Source organism: Pan troglodytes, chromosome 4 (genome assembly GCF_028858775.2).
Source record: "Pan troglodytes isolate AG18354 chromosome 4, NHGRI_mPanTro3-v2.0_pri, whole genome shotgun sequence".
In the NCBI taxonomy this organism is placed as follows: domain Eukaryota; kingdom Metazoa; phylum Chordata; class Mammalia; order Primates; family Hominidae; genus Pan; species Pan troglodytes.
Window position 1 is genome coordinate 12,024,785 of NC_072402.2, and position 17,591 is coordinate 12,042,375.

Consider the following 17,591-nt stretch of genomic DNA (forward strand, 5'->3'; position numbering starts at 1 on the left):
AATTTTACCAATAAACTGTTCTCCCATCAAACACTCTGTCTTCCTTCAACTAAACAATTAGACTTCTTATTTATACCTTTTTAAGTGAATCCACACAGGTAAGCATCTGAAAGTTCTCTTTGGTTCTAAGATGACATTTATCGTTGGGTTGATAACTAACTGGGTAACAACAGGCATTTAACTTTTTAGCCTAAGAAAAGTGAAAATTTTAACTAATAGGTTATGGAGAATCTTATTTGACTTGCTCCAATAGGAAGCACTTGATTTAAAAATTTTAAGTAACAGCTCTTAATAAGTAATAAACTGCTGATAATTCACATCTTTGTGAACTCAAATAATTTTAATTAAAATATTTTTGATACTGGACTATTATTTATATCACAATGAATAACAGTAATAAGATTTTATGAATATGCAGGTCCTATGTAATCCCTCTATCACTTCATTAAACACTGCCTATTCTTGCAGAGGATTACGTTTTTTTTAGAGACTATTTTCTCTACATGTGTAACTATTTTCACCACATTCTTTTTTCTTTTTATGTTGCAGTACTTGTCATCTTCATGAAGATATTTAGCACGTTTGCTCCTTGCAACATATCTATGATAATTCTTTCTTTATTACAAGCTGACACATACATCACAGAAAGCTTGTTTTCAACACTCAGTTTGAATAGCATTTATCCAAAAGAAAATCCATCTGACCATCATCACAGCAGACGTTGGCCATTTCTACTGGTTTATAAAAATGTGTTTAAGGGGTTGTCAGAGTCAAGTGTTTGTGTTGATCAAATAACTCCTAAATTGACAGTCATTCATACGTTTGAGTTTGAAATAAAAATTCATGTTATTTATTTTCTGCTTAATAGACTTTACCACAAGCAAATTCATGAGGCCCACACATTCCTTGTTTCACTGTACTCCTTATTTTATAAGCTCTGGTTTTGACAAGCCTCATCTCACATGAAATGTATATTTTATCTAAATACACGCCTTAGTTAAAATTGTGCCTCTTTACATTTTCATCATGCAAGAAGTATAAATGCCCAAGTATTAGGGGGATGGTCATGTAAAAGTAAGTCTGTCATTTCTGCTGCAGTTCACACAATTCTGCCTCCTCATCTAGGGAAAGGACACTGGTGGCCTTCCTCTCTGTTATACTACCCCCCTCCCCCTGTTAATGGTCCTGCAAGAAAGATGTGGCTGTCATGTCTGGTGATGGGTACTCTCCGGGAGCTCTGTTGACCAGGGACCACTCTGTGGCACAAAGTGACCCTTTCACCTTTTCCTAGGCTGCCAGATCTCTGGAGCCACCATGCTGGCTCTGTCTCCCTCTTGGAGTCCTCGGGCAGGTGGGCACTGCTGTACTTTCTATCTGCATCCCTGTTCAAAGCACTTTCTATCTGCCTCCCTATTCAAAGCCTGGGGCCAGGGATGCAGGCATTGCTGTCCCCAGAGCCCATACCCTTCTGCTGGGCCTAGTAGGGGACAAAGGTCTTTGGCTCTTATCTTGCAATGGCTGGCAGAGGTAGGTCTGGGGCAGGAGGATGGAGAACCCCTTTAGACCATGTTCTCTAACACAGCCTTGGGTGATGGCATGCCTGTTCAGCTTCATGAAATCCTATTGTCAATAGTGAAATTTGTTTCTGTCACCATCCACAAGCCTGGAGTAGAGGAGAGGTGAGGAGTGGGAGTTGGGTACCCTGCTCCTTGGACATTACATAGATGTTCCTATATGCATGCTCAGGAGGTCTCTAACATTATGGCTAGGTAGCTTTTTGGGTTAGGAAAGCCTGGAGGACCTGTTTGATTACAAAAAGGTAGACAGTAGTCCGCATCTGAGTTGGTACCCAAGATTTAAATTAGTCTTCATAATAAAGTAACAGGCATGGATGGATTACTTATGACAGCTAAGAAGAAAAGAGAGATGAAGAAGGAAGGTCTAGAGGAGAGATGGGAAAAGATGGTGATAGGTGGAGTCTAAGGGGAAAAGCTAATTGAGAAATCCTCTTTGGTGGGAAAGTTAAGGGATCTAACATATCTTATCTTCAATGTCTGAAGTTTTTTGTCTGGTCTTCTCTGTGCAGTTATCTCCCTGACTATCTCTCAGCCCTAGAATGGTCTCTTACTCATGTTAGCCTTAGTGGTGTTTTGAGTAAGGAAAGCCCAGGGGTGAGGTCAGCATGGGGCAGAGCAGGGCAGAAAGAGTAGAGTGGCCACTAGAGCCAGAGTCATGCCCATGAACCCGAGCTGGTAGAGAGTACAGCTGTAGCACTGAATGAGGAGTGATCACACTCATACATTCCCTTGGTGTGATTCCATCCAAATCCACACCTTTCCATGCCCCAACTTGCTACCCACAAAAGAGAGGAAGGCCACTTTAGTAGGGACACGAGCAGGAGAGTGAGGGGCAACTCAATCCCTCATTTCAATGTCTTCAGGTTTTTTTTGGAATATGCATGTAGCCTATATGATATTACCTTCCAATACCGGTTAATTTTTCAGATGTTTATGTCTTTCTCTGAAACAAAATTGAACATGCTTAAGGACAAGGAGTAGATTTTAAGCCTCTTTGAATCTGCCAGTACATCTAGCACACAGAGTATCTTAAACAGATATTATTTAACAGGATATAGAAGACCATTAAGCTCCACAGATGAAAATAAATGTCTATCTATTTTGTTTTTAAATGATGATTTTTACCAATGCAGTCAACGAAGCCCAGGATCTAGGGTAAGACTGCCTATGTATGAAAGTTTGTTTATTTATTTATTTATTTAGATGGAGTTTCACTCTTGTTGCCCAGGCTGGAGTGCAGTGGCGTGATCCTGGCTCAGCGCAACCTCCATCTCCTGGCTTCAAGCGATTCTCCTGCCTCAGCATCCCGAGTAGCTGGGATTACTGGCGCCCGCCACCAGGCCCGGCTAATTTTTGTATTTTTAGTAGAGATGGGGTTTCGCCATGTTGGCCAAGCTGGTCTCAAACTCCTGACCTCAAGTGATCTACCCGCCTCGGCCTCCCAAAGTGCTGGGATTACAGATGGGAGCTACTGCTCCAGGCCTATTTATTTATTTTTAATAGAGATAGGGTCTGACCAAGTTGCCCAGTCTGGTCTTGAATTCCTGGGCTCAAGCGATTCTCTCATCTAGGCCTCCCAAAGTGTTGAAATGATAGGTGTGAGCCACCATGGCCAGCCTGTATGAAGGTTTAAAGGCTGGTTCCACACAACCCGTGTGACCTTCGCATATTACTCAACTTCTCTGTGCCTCGGTTTTCTGATCCAAAAAGCAAGCACTGAGCATCATAACAGCATCTCCTTCCAAGGATTGTTCTGGAGGTTGGTAAAATACCCAAAGCATTTGGCACACTCCCTGGAAGCAGTTACAAGCTAGATGCTTCTCCACCAAAGGGGATTTCTCAGTTAGCTTCTCCTTTTAGGCTCTACCTACCACCATCTTTTTCTATCTTTCCTCCAGCCCTTTATTCTTCATCTTACCTTTGTTTGTCCAGCCTCACATGCTTGTTTCAATGACACCGTCTAATAATTCCCTAACTGTTGAGGCATGTCTACTTTTCTTCATTCCCAAGTGTTGACCCCTTGAAGGGAAGCAACTGGCCTTCAATCTTTCTGCCCCACTTCTCTTGCAATATCATCTGGAAATGCCTTATGAATTGTACTGAAAGACCTCCACCTGGTGGTCTATTCTTAAGGGCAGAAAGATAAGACCAGTTGCTCGGGTACCCTCAGCCACTCATCTGAGCTAAGAGCCAGAGACCATGAACATTTTCAGGCTGGTAGGCCTCATAAGAACCTGTCCTCTTCTTTCAAGGAGTTAGGGTGTCTGCTTTAGGCCTGCAAACCTCTTAGAGTTCTGTATCAGTGGTCTCCAGGGTAGGGGTATGTACAACACAGATGACCCCCACAAAGATATTGGGAAGCAAACTTAGAATGTTTTTTTACGGCTACTGGATAACTATATTTAATCCTTACTTCTTTGTAATCTCCATTTTTATGGGTGTTATTCTAGACAGAATTTAATAATATTATATATGATGTCTTTAATATCTAAATAAAAAGACATATACACATATTAAAGGCATTTTCTCATACATGCAGGTTGTGATACAGTTTCTGTGGCTGTGAAAATGTGAAGACATGAAATTATATGAATTAGGTACAGACACAGGGGTAACCTTGGTGGATGCAGGGAAGACAGAGTTTGTGGCTTTATGCTTAGGAGCTGGAGAGAGGTAGTTTCTCCTCCTCCACCTGTGGTCCTAAGAGGTCATCCAAGCACTTCTGGAAATTTCCATAGCATTATGTCAATCAGCATGTTTTCTCAAAATTGCCTTAAGTTCAAAGGTGCAGGCTGGGTTGGGGTCTTGGACATCTGAATGTCACAATCATAGCACATCTCTGCCACAGTTATTACCAGGAAACGCCCCCAGCAAACGGGTTTCACCTTTGAAGCAGTTAGAAGGTACTATTGCCTCCCTCATAGGCGGTAGGAAAAAAAACACTTGTTCATTCTGGATAGCTCTCCATTGACCGCTTGGAGCAGGAGACAGCAAATTTTTCCTGTCAAGGGCCAGATAGTAAATATTCTTGGTTTTGCCAAGAATCTCTGTCACGGGCACTCCACTCTGCCCCTGCAGGGCCCAAGCCACCATGGATGATACATAAATGAATGGGTATGGCTGCATCTCAGTAATGTTATTTATGGATACTGAAGTTTGAATTTCATATAATTTTCACATATTACAGAACATTAATCATCTTTTGATTTTCCCCCCAATCATTTAAAAATGCAGTCATCATTCTTAGCTCATGGGCACTACTAAAGTAGATTGGTGAGCTACAAATGGCCTATGGGCCATTGTTTGCTGATGCAGACTCAGAAAAAACACTATCACACTAGAGTTTTCTTTTTTTAAGTATGGATATCTTCCCTGTGTTTAATGTGATATAGATGAATTAAAGTTTTTTTTTCTTATGTAGCTAATTTTTCATTAAATTCCTGGAAGTTTATTAATAAAGGATAATTCTAAGAACATGTGAATATGGAATAGAGAATCAACATAATCTCTTTTGTCAGTTTTTATTCAAATTAGATACTGAATGTCACTGTGGTTATCTTCTTCTTTTATAAGATGTGCATAAAAATAAAATTACCTTACTTAAAACATGCAAACATTAAATGCTAAAGTAGCCCAACTCCAAGCAGGAGTGGATCTAACAGGCTGAAGGTGAAAAAAATTCTGACAGAAGAATAAATGGGCATTCTTTTTCATCAAAACCAAGATATGTATTATTAATATTGGGTGGTATTTATGATGTCAAAAATAAAATAAAGAGTATTTTGTGCCTTTCTCCCTATGATTCAGTGAAATACTGAAATGTAAATATCAATAATCAACTATAAAAGCAGCTTGGCTTGCCTTGATTTCAAAGCATGTAATTTAGCATCATAAGGCAGTTTAAGAAAATTGCTATGCTCTACTTAGTGGTCACTAGAAATTCCAGTAGTCTGAGGATGTAGAGATCTGCGTGCCAGGTTCTGAAGCAGAGAGCCAGCTCTGCCAGCCTCAGTCCCCGCCGGAGCTCATATATATCATTAGGAAAGAAGGAGAGAGCTGTACTGTCTGCAGACCAGCAACACAGTCATTCCAGTTTACTTAGCAATGTGCAGCTTGATAATAAATGCAATTCTCAACCTGTTTTTAATTATATCGATTTTAGAGTTAAGATAAGTGTTCTCTAGCAATCTAATTATGACATTTGACAGATTATGTTGCAAATGGCTCCAGATACTGGAAAACACTTGCGTTTTGTCATGTGATCTGTGGTTGTATTCAATTGAAAATACATATTTAATCCAGGAGAGCTATATAACTGATTGAACCATTTGCAATTGCCAACATCCAACCTTCACACAATAATTTTGTGATTCAATCTATTAGTGTGTATGAAATAAATTGTCTGCCTTTCAAAATATGCTACATGTTTAGTAAATATGTTTTTGTTCCAAGCTTGCCAAATAGGTAGACAATATCATGAAAAAAACACTTACCATCATCAAGCATACGTCTTTCACGTCCTACAAATGACTACATCCTTGGGGTACTTATATTCATTACGTAAGTGAATAACGATGGGCTAAACATTAGTATTGCTTCTTTCAATTTTTCTCTTTGACAAAATGAGCTTACAATCGCCATTTGCTTCCTTTCATTCAGATTATACCAAGGTAGCCTGAGTTAAAGTCATATTCTGATTCTACCATTATCATTACAGACATTGATAGAAGCAGGTCACAGTGCTTGTGGGGATAGTGGACACAGACACACACCTTTCATTTGGGAGTGTTATTGAAGCTCGATGCAGAGCCCACCCCCTGTGGACAGGCCACCCAGTGGGGTCCTGATTACACACCTGTGCTCGTGCGGTAGGTGCCGGTGTGTGCTGGCGGCAGAGGGTCCCCCTGGCTCTGGCTGAGACTCCTCATAGGGGGCTTCTGATAGACGCGGTCTTCATAGATGGGATCTATGTGGTGTTCTGGGGACTGCAGGGCCCGCAGCTCTGGGCCCAGGTGCCCATGCTGGCTGCTGTATGAGGCTCGGGACCCAGCTGAAATAAATCAACAGAGGGACATCAAGGCTCAGGCGACCTCCAAACAGAACTTGTTTAATCAAAGACATATTCAAAATTTTTTGGACAAAATTGTTGAAATTCCCAGGAAACCAAATGAATAGCATGAAATGGCAGCAATATGTCAACCTAATCAGCCTGTCGGCATCACCCAGCTGCCTGGCTTTGCGACCAAACATGATCTCACTCTAAAAATGACAATGTTTCTGAGATAAACCCACATGGAACAAGACCAGTGAAATGTTATTTTTCTCAAAACCTAATGAATGTAGCTAGGTTCTTCACTAAAGGAATCAGGTAGATAGTCAATCCCAAAAATCTGTTATTAGCCCATAGCCCTTGCACCTTAAATTGTACAATAGAAATCATTTTAAATGGCGAGCCACAATGGCAAAGCCATCTTGATGTTGTTCCTAAAAAGTGAACTAGAAATTGTTCCTATCAGCAGTTTTTCCCTGGGAAAAGGATAAAGCAAAATGTTTGAACTTACAACAGCCTAAATCCCCGAGAGAAGCAGATATTAAAGAAAGAGGTTTCAAGCTATATTTTCCTTTACTCTGACCCTCTAAATTGAAGCATTTACATTTAGCCTGCCTCTCTCTGAAAAAGTTAGGAATGATTGCCACTAACTGGTTTAATGTATAAATTGCGGCTACACATCACTTTGCTTTGTAGTATTTATAAATCCTTATTTGTGTCACTTCATTGCATGATATGGGAAGAGGTGTTGATGTGAGGCAATGCTATGGACCAGAGAATCACGAGAAAGTCTCTGAAGAAAGGAAGCCTCTGTACATCAGGAAATAAGACTTTAGTGAGGGTGAAGAGGCTGGCTTGACAGACAGGAAAGAGGACGTTGATTGAGAGCCAATATTTTATCTGAGGTACAGTCAGAACCACTGGAGCAGAAACGTCATGAAAATCATTTGCATTGGGGCAATGAGATGGCCTTGGGGCATCAAGGAGAGGTGGCATCTTCCATGTTGAATACAGAACACGGACAAGAACCAAAGGAGACAATGGCTGATTTTGGGAATGAGCCTTCAGCTACATCCTACAACTAATCCCCACATGGCGTAATGGGATTTAACTGGCAACTGTCTTTCAGCAGCCCTAGTTCAGCCTCTCTATTCCGGACTAACATATCAGGGTGCTGGGATTCCTTGATCTTGGCCGTGTCTGGACAGCTCTCCTTCCATTTTGCCTTCCTCAAGGACCACTTCAAAGCCAAAGTCTTCAAATACTGGATGTTAGGTCTGTTTCGTCAGGAACATATAAACTCAAAATTGTAATATTCTTGTCTAGAATATTTGAGGAAAAAAGCCATTGTAAAGTTTTAAAATTGCCAATAGAAAAATGTTTTGCTGGTATATTTAACGTGGGCTACTTTAAATTTAAGTACACAGAGAACAGTATTCCTGAATAATTGGAGAAGTGGTGAGAATTCTATGAATTCAGTGTTAATAAAAACCACTGTGTATTTTGAGGAGGAGAAAGGGACAGGGCAGGCAAGTTCCTTACCATTCTCTTTGCTGGTAATTAAATTCTGATTTAGATAGCGCTCCGATGAATGACAGATTCAAAATAACTGTTTTGCATAATTAGGTTCATCGCATCTGATTTGTCAAATGCCAACATCACTCTGAATATTACCTCAAGCTTATATTTTCCAGGAATATATTTAAGTACAATGTGCTTTGAGTTCCTGTTGTCAATTCTTATTCCTGAAGGTTTTGAAAATATTGCTAAGGATTTAAAAATGTAAAAATAAAAAAAAAACAGTCATCACATCCAAATGCAGAGATAAATAAAAGTTATCCATCACTGGTACATTTAGAATTGTTACTTTATCACTATTCCTTTATTCTAAGCCTCAAAAAACATCCAATGATGACCAATGAGAGGATCTGCTGAACTTTTAAGTGGTAACATGGTCTTAGGGTATATGTAAAAATCCTCTTATTACATGCATTTATTTGGCATTCAGAAATTTTCATTAGTGGCATTAATCAAATTGATGACCAAGGGTGCTAGGCAAGGAAGAAGAATCTTAAGGTAAAGTCTACCTATGTGGATATCAGTCTTTTGATGTGCTGATATTATTACGAATGTAATAATAAAATTAACTATCTGAATAGGATACTATACTTTTTTTTACATATTAGAGGGCTCTGAGTAAAACTATAAGATCATAGTGTTTCCCTGTGTAAATGCTTGTGCAAAATACAGTTGCATATGTAAGCATTATGCATAGTTCTGAATCAGATAAGGCATTTTAAAAAGAACATTATTTACACTTCTTTTTATCCACTGTGATCAAGTTTTGATTGCTCAAGGGTGGGCACAGTTATTGGCAAGAGAGACACAGAGAACTATGGGAAAGAAAAGGGCCAAGGAAACAAAGGTTAAAGATGTCACTGCTGGAATTCATGTGTTCTACCGCCCGTGTTCAAGAAAGAACATTTTAGATCCATATGAACAAGGCCTATTTTATTTGGGGCAATTTCAAGAAAAAAATTCTCACACAATCTTTTCTGGGAATCTGCTACAAAATGTCATTAGATGGTGTATATATTTGCTGATTCAAGTAAAATGTCCTTTTGTTTAGTAGTAATTTTTTTCATCGTTATGGTCTATTTGAAAGTGAATCTCAAGCGTCACATTGGACTCAAAACGTCATTCATGAGAATTTACATCTTTGCCAGGGACTGGAACTCTGTTATTACAATAAGAAAAAATGTTGGAGAAAATTCAACTTTGTCTAAAATGTTATAGATGTCAAGGCCAAATGTTCTTGCCAATTATGCTGGTGCAGAACAATCCTGGGAACCTGGCCTTGACCAAGACCCTGCAGGATGGCAAAGTGCAACCAAAACATGGATGAGCCAAAGAGAAAAGGGGAAGTAGATCCACAGACCAGACCAACTTTCCTGATGGTTTCCCCTGCCATGACAGACATAATGTCATGCAATCATAATCCCTGTGTCTATAAAGCATTTCATGACCAATTACTGCAACAATTCCTACATCATCCAGCATTAACGTCTCAATTTTATAATAGGGTTTTGCTCTTCCTATTTCTTCTCTTCACAGGGCAAAACTGGGGCCTAGAGAGCTCAGGCACTGGCAATTTTTCATATACAACGCGTTTCTGAAAATGAGCTTGAAGACTCACAGCTGAAACATGGGTACTTGGCTTACAGGTTAAGGAAGATTTCATGATGCAGGAGGACTAAAGGGTATTGGAATTTCCCTAGATATGTTCTGTGCTGGGTGCTGCTCCTACAGGTTCAGAGAGCCCCCCAAAACTGGGAAGGGCTTTCAAGCTGATCTAGGACTAAGCCTGAGGCATGTGCTGTATAAGAACTACCACATATCCTGTCATGGAACCTCAGAGCCATCTCTTCTTCACCACAGCTACAGGTGACCTGAATGGATGCTTAAACAGCTCAGAACCTACCTGACTACTGACCACTTGGCTGTGGGGTTGGTGTTGGGGGAGCGAGGAAAGGGTTCAGTCCTATGGCAGGGAGGGAGGTATGGATTCTAGGGACCCAGAGAGGTGGGCAGAAGGGACCACTGGAGAATGAAGGGACACAAGACCTCAGACATCCCCTGCTTCTATGTTGACACGTTTAATCCTTGGCTCTCATTTCCATGTACAACTACTATGAAGAATCATGACAACATGGCTCAGCCTCAAATTCTACACATGAAAGGTGGCCTTAGGGTGTTGATGTTCAATAGTTTGAGGTAAACAGAAATTGTATCTAAAGTAGTAATTTTACTGCTGTTTCTTGTGTCACTTTTGCCCACAGAACTTGAAATAAGAATATGTGAATTCTGTCCCAGATCTGTCTCTAACCAGTTGGATAAACCCAGGAAACACACCAAACTCTTTGATCCCCAGTTTCCTCAAGTGTAGAAACAGAGATAATAATATAAATGGTATTGTTGGAGGGTCAGATGAGAGAGACTATGTGTGAAAGTGCTCTGCAATTGATAAAGCCACATCAAAATAGGTGTCCTCATGCCAATGAATCTTTGAATCAATAAATTATGTCACCTCATGCAAATATATCTTTGATTTGACAAAATAGTTGAATACCTCTTATCATAAACTATCCAAATTTCAAAAACAAGTCGAAGATTTCAATTTGAAATAATCTAAATAACAATCATTTTTCTGATAATTCTGTGAAGTATTATTGCAAAATGTGAATGTTATAGTTTTATCTTTTCTTAAAAATGTGTGCTTTCTAATGGATTATTGCAAAAAATGTAGGAATGAATGACGTTCATAAGGAAAGAAAACACTGAAATGACCACAAAAAGGTGACATCCTTTTTAGAAAGGAATAGGGCATAAATTAAATCTCCAAATTGAAAATAACAAATACCTGCTAATTCAGTAGGAAGCCAGTGACAGATCTCAGGGGGTTCTTGACACAGAAAATAATTACAATTATTTTCTACATATGGCTCACCGCCTTGTGTCTTGCCTGTTCCTGTTCCACACCATGTTTTCCTTGAGTCAACAAGGCTCTGTTTTCATTTGGCCAACAAAACAATGTATTTATTATTTTTGGAACGATTTGTAACTAAATTTCTATGTGCTAGATTTTACATCTATCATTTGTAGGTACTAGTTACTCCCTATGGATCTATATATTCATTCAACACATTCAACAAGTGCCTGGGAACCTTCAGGAGTTGAGGATGTCCTAGTGCTCAAAACAGACAAGGTCCCTGGCTCTGAAAATAAGTTATTACATGCAGGAGGATGGAGGTAAAGGTGTTGAAGAAAAATGAGGCAGGGCAGTGAGAAAAGAGATAAAGTATCAGGAGGTTGTGGTGTTGGGATAGGGGGATCAAGAAAGTTCTTTCTGAGCATCTGACATTTTAGCAGAGAGCTGCAGACAGTAAGAGAATGAGCCTCACTGGAGAAAGAGCTGTATGGTTCTCAGGCGGAGGCAACCAGCAGCAGACACGAAGGGTCCCCCCGGGATTTCAGAATATACACAGAAGTGATTTTATGTGTACTGAAACCACATTGTCTTTAAAAGAAATACCAGTAAGTATATGAAATCTTTACGAGTTCATACTACAATTGATTGGACGAATGAAAGGATTTTTTTAACTCAAAATTTCAAAATCACGGAAACACATTTTTATTAGAAGGATTTGCAGCATTCAATGGGAGATCACATAACCTTGGGAGAACTGCGTAGCTGAAAATTCAGCTCCAACTACTTGGGTTTTTTTTTTTTTTTACATTTCAATTTTCATTCCTTAGAATAAGATTAATTCTCAAATCTTAGTTTATTCCTCAAAGAATCATCTAGAAAACTTGCTGAAAATGCTGACTTCTGAATACAACCCCCAAGAGATTCTGATTAGGTCAGCCAAGTGGGATGCATCAATGTACATTTTAATGGGCACCCCCAAGCCTCCTGGTTCTAATGCTGGGATCACACTGTGAGCCATCTTGTCCCAAATAAAGGAGAAAAAGAGGAGATGGGCATATTTATTTTCAAAAAATAAGCATCTAATGTGTTACACCTTCCATTTATCATTTGTTGCTTTATTCAAACAATTCCACTTAATACAGGTTATGCCAATTATTTTACTACATTAATAAAACAGGTCCATGCTGGATTTTTTAAATTGGAATCCATTCATATTATTTTATTTATATACTCTATAATCTATGACTCTCTAATTTAATGCAAATTCACCTGCCTTTACAAAGAAATATATTTTTCCATGTTTTCATTTTGCAGTATCAATATAGTTTATAAGGACATACTGCCATGTAACTGGTGTCTTCAAATTTAGCATCCAGTTTCAAATGCTTATTTGCAAAGAAATGGAGGGAGAAAAAGAAGGGTCTAAATGACATAGTATTCACATAGCCAGAGTGAGCAGGCTTAATGTGTTTGTGAACAGTTCTTTCATTATTGAGATAAAGTGCTGTTGTATGGAGAAAAAAGTAAATTTCTTATGATATGAAGAAAAGTCCAAAATAAAATTGAGGTTTTTAAAAACTGTAAGGTCAGTTAATGCATTGATAATTATTAACGAAACTACAACTTTGAAGGGCAAAAGGGAACTTCTATAGAGAAGGGTGGGGCCTGGACTAGACGCCAATTTTTCCCTTGCAAATCTACACTGCTGTTGTTCCTTTGTGGACACCCTGATTTTAGGGGTATGTCCCATGATGATAGGTCAGCATCGCTAGGCAACATGGCTTTGCAGGTAGTCAGCCTGTACTCTGTGATAGTTGATGGCTTTGAAATAGCTATTTTCTGGACTTTGAACCTCTTAAAATGTTTGGCTTGATACCTGTTATCATGAAACTCCAAGGGGAAAAGGTGATATCAGCATATAAACACTTTGAGATATACAAAAACTAACATAACTTTGGTTAACATTATCTCAGAAATGTGTACTAGGTAAATTGTTGAGAGGTGCAAATATTACATCTTAGATCTGAAGAATACCTCATCATAATAAAACTTATCTCAAAGAAGGCACATTAAGAAAGGTGTGCCTCAAATGCTACTTCAGGAGTATCCATGAGGAACTGGGCACATTCACATCCTTCCTTCTGAACTCTGTTTCCTGAGATTGACTTGTTTTATTCTCGATTTTTGCTTTTGACCTAAATCAAAACTCCAAAGTCTCCTTCCTAATCCTATGTTAATTCAAAACTTAAATTTGCTATTTAAAGGGCCCCAAAATATTTTCCTATGTATTCTGAATCAAGCCTATCAACTGAATTTCATTTGCAAATGATCATTACTTTGTTGTAATTAATTTGACATCTTATATCATGTTGTTATAAATGCAAAGATATAAAGACACATTTCTCATATAGATTAAGAGTCGTATTTCAGACTTACGTTTGGAAGGAACATTGTTAATTCATATGATTTCAAAGATAAAATTGCACTGAAACCAAATAATTCCAGTGTAACAGGCCATCTGATAATATAAAATGATCTTATTATAAATCTGTTTTTGGAAAGAAAGAAATGCCCTCCTATTTCATCATATTTCATAAATGTTAGATTTTCTTATATTATACTAACTTAGTACAGCTTTGCTGCTTTCACTAATAACTTGAATACTATGCAGTCTCTGGCAGCGTACAAAACACAGAATTTGTTCCTGTAACTTTGCTGATGAGGTTTTCCGATACAATTTATTGTCATGATGAAACCTCATCACACCTTTTACAAAATGAATACTGTAAACTATTGGGACTCAAATACTTTCCAGCAAAAATAATTTAAAAGTCAAAATCACTGCCCAGGACATCATGGTAAGTGTGTCCATGTGATCTCATCCCTAGAAAAGTATATGCCCCTTGTTCCTGTACTTTCTTTTTAACCACAAGCATCTATTCCCAAACTCTTAGGAAAACAGGCTTCCTTTGTTCAGTTCTTTTTGTGACAGGCAGGCATCTGGAACATAATGATAGTGGTAACAGAGTATAATGAGTAATGTGGGGTCCTGTATCAAGCTTTGCATTTTTACTTGCAGTGGAAGGTTGTTCTTCCTCTCTAGTGAAATGGATGGAGTGTAATACCCCACACCTCATGCATGGCTTCAACTTAACAAAGAACCGGTAGGAACCTATGGCTAAGGTGGTATTGGTAATAGTAAAACATATGAAGTACACAGGGATGGTTTGACACCTGCAACCAATATCTGTTTTGGGTTTCCTATCTCACAGGAAGTAGAAAGTAGCACCAAATTTACTAGCCACGTATTTTGGTGTTTTTCAAAATGCCACAGGCATATGAATGCCTTAATTGGAATGCAGGTTCTGGCTCAGTGGGTTTGAGGAAGGGCCTGAGGTTCTTCATTTTTAGCAAGTTATCAGGCAATGCTGGCGCTGCTGGTCCACGGACCACCCTTTGAGAAGCCAGGACATATTTGTCTAGCTATGAATACGTATCTGGTCTCTAGGAGCCCCGGAGACAGACCATCAATGCCGTGGTCTCTCCTGCCTCAGTGCTAGGATTACAGGTGTGATCCACTGTGCCCAGCACTCCTGCTTTGTTAGGCAAACACAAGTGGCCTCAATAAAGGCACAGTTCAAGAGTATAGCTAGACACTGGCAATGCAGGTACTCATCAGCTTGGGCTCTGGAAGCACAAGCTGTGCTGGCCATGACAACTGTGACCATTCTATCAGCTGCTGCAGAGTGACTGATCTTAGCTACAGTTGTCCAGGCCCCACACCAGGGGGACTTCAAAGGCCTTAATGAGCAGGATAGCTGGGGCAAGAGTCACTTCTAGTGGGGAAAGAGCATCTTTCTATCTCTAGGATGGACTTTTTTTAAGACAGGGTCTCACTATGTTGCTCAAGCTGGTCTCAAACTCCTGAGCTCAAGTGATCCTCACACTTCAGTCTCTCCAGTAGCTGGGACTACAGGGGACCCACCACCATGTCTGGGTCAGGGTGGATATTTTAGATATGGGTGGGCTGGAACATTTTTGCTATGATTATGGTGTTTCTTGGGTGATTCTGGAGAGGCAAGTATCTAGGTTCCCTGCATTGCCACAATAACCACATAGGTAAGGATAGCTCAGGGCTTCTCAACCCTGAAAGAACATGCACAGCATTTGAATGGGAGACTTTTTTAAAGAGGAGTGATGCTGTGGGTGCATTCCAGACCAGGACCTCAGGGGAGGGGCCCAGGGAATGGAATAGTTCAAAGATTCTCCAGGCTTCTCCAAGAAGCATCCAATCTCTGGATGGCTAGGGGTCAAACTAGTAGATTTGGGGCTAGATGTAGGATCTTGAGGAGCATGTGTCAAGGTTTGGTCCTCAGCAGAGCCTTTAAGGCTGAAGCTTCAGAATATCCCCAGAAATATCCATTCGTGAAAGTGAGGGAAGGAAAGAACCTCTTCTTAGATGAGGTTTTAGTGTCAGAAGTTTGCAGGTAACTTTGAAAGTAGAGGCTGCTTTTTGCCCCTGGCATGCTACACCTAGGGGCATGTCCCTAGCATGCCTCCTGCTGGGAAGTCCCTGGGAGGTCACAGGTTGTGGCCAGGCAGAGATGGCAGGACATTTCCTGCCTCTGCCTTTTCCCTTTCCTTCTGCAGGTCTCTGGGCTGGATCAAGCGTTATGTCTGAGGAGGGTGGGGTCAGTGCTGTGATGATCACGTGTGTCTTGTGAACTCTTGCTATAAAGAACTACTGTAACCATACCCTTCAAGTGAGAGACAGTCCTGACTGAAGCTAGGGAAAAGACCCCTAGAAAGACTCTACCCAGGCACCCTAAACCCTTCTCAGCTGAGACCAGGTAGAATAAGAAATTATGGAGTGATCGAAATTTTGAATTTGTAATATCTTTGTACAGAAGAACAACATAACTTGACATCAGACTTGTAACAAAAGTCTTTTGACATGAGCATGTAAAGAAATTTAATCTGTGAAGGTTAATTTCTACCTGGGAGAAGCCTTGTATTTAAGATTTGCTTCAAACTACCTCTCCTTCCTGGGAGTAGCTTTTGGCAGCTACTAGGAGGAGTGGGCCCAGAGTCTTCACCACCACAGTCTTCTGTTTGTCCTGATTAACTACAGATGCAGGGCGATCTATGACTCGGTATTTTATTCATTAGTGACTTACCAGAGTTTTTAATGGGCATATTCACACAGATATTCTTCCTTATCAAGGAGGGGGATAAAATTCAACGAGTGGCATTTTATTTCTCAACAGCTGTGTCTCAATACCCCATCAGTGCAATATTCCAACAGTGCATCTGGAGTCTGGCTTCCAGACCTCATTATTATGGATCACTATGAATATTTCCATGGAAATAATCCAGAACAAGGTGCTCCCAATCTACTTGTTTTTTTTTTTTTTTTGTTACATCAAGATGCAAAGCAGACCTGTGGGCTGAAGCTTCAGAGAGCCCAGAAGTCTCCATTCTGCTTTCCAGAGTGCTGACTGCTGTGGGAACTAAGCTAAGTATTCATTTTTGATTATGTGGCTTCTGCCCATCAAAGGGGTACAGATGAACTTTTCAAGGTATGAACAGGAATAAGGCTTAACAAGCAAGAATAGGATTAAACATGCAGTTGTCTTTGTAAATGGGTTCAAATATTTTGAAAAACATGTAAACGAAGATGTTTTACATCTCAACATCCTAAACAGAGGCCTTTTTCCTCAGATTGCCTAAGATAGGTAATAGGTAGGCTGCAGAAATTCCCTTTAAACCATTAGACATTTAGCTTCTAAAATACGAACTGAAAATGTATTCTCCCTATATCATTTTTTTCTACTTCTTTGTATCTTTCACCAACACTCACAGAGTGACCTCTGTCATAACTCCAGAAGAAAAAGACACCCTAACTCTCAACATAATTTAGAGGGAGGAAACGACAAATAAACAGCTTCACAGATTAGTAATTCTCTGTATTTATATTTTACAACCTCTCTATATCAACATTTTATTAATTTTTATTATTTTATTCAACATAATATTCAGCATATATAAAATGAGTTGGAGAAGAGAGAAATTCTGTTATGTAATAAACAGTTCTAAGGAGAACTAAAATTTTCCTTTGATTCTTTTCCTCTCAAAAGCTTTAATATGTGTGTATGTGCATGTATATGTTAAAGTTCAATTAGTTATTGGGTTATGTATGTATAATGATCATTTGAATCGCAGTTGTATTCATTAAAACATTAATTTTCTAATTGAATACAAAATTGATGAAACCAATCTATAGCTAAAATTCTCCCACCTCCTTTTTCAAATGTTGTCATTATCCAGATAATACTGTTAAACAACCAACTGGTTTTGTACCCTAGTGATGTTAGTGATGCTTTCTAGTACAGAAAGTCAATTTGTTTTGACTACATACAATAAATACTACATGTCTGAAAAAAGCTACCAAGTTGGGGGAAAGGGGACTGTTTTT

General features: G+C 39.4%; 1 protein-coding gene across 7 annotated transcripts in view; it reads right to left on the reverse strand.

Annotated features, from left to right (window-relative positions):
- Positions 1-17,591, reverse strand: part of CTNND2 (catenin delta 2) — a 933,574-nt gene that overhangs the window by 386,063 nt on the left and 529,920 nt on the right. For all 7 annotated transcript variants that reach the window (XM_001147603.6, XM_016952954.3, XM_009448799.4 and 4 more), the window contains one exon: positions 6,433-6,627. In XM_001147603.6, coding sequence (XP_001147603.3) covers positions 6,433-6,627 — 195 coding nt within the window. The remainder of the gene's footprint in view (positions 1-6,432; positions 6,628-17,591) is intronic.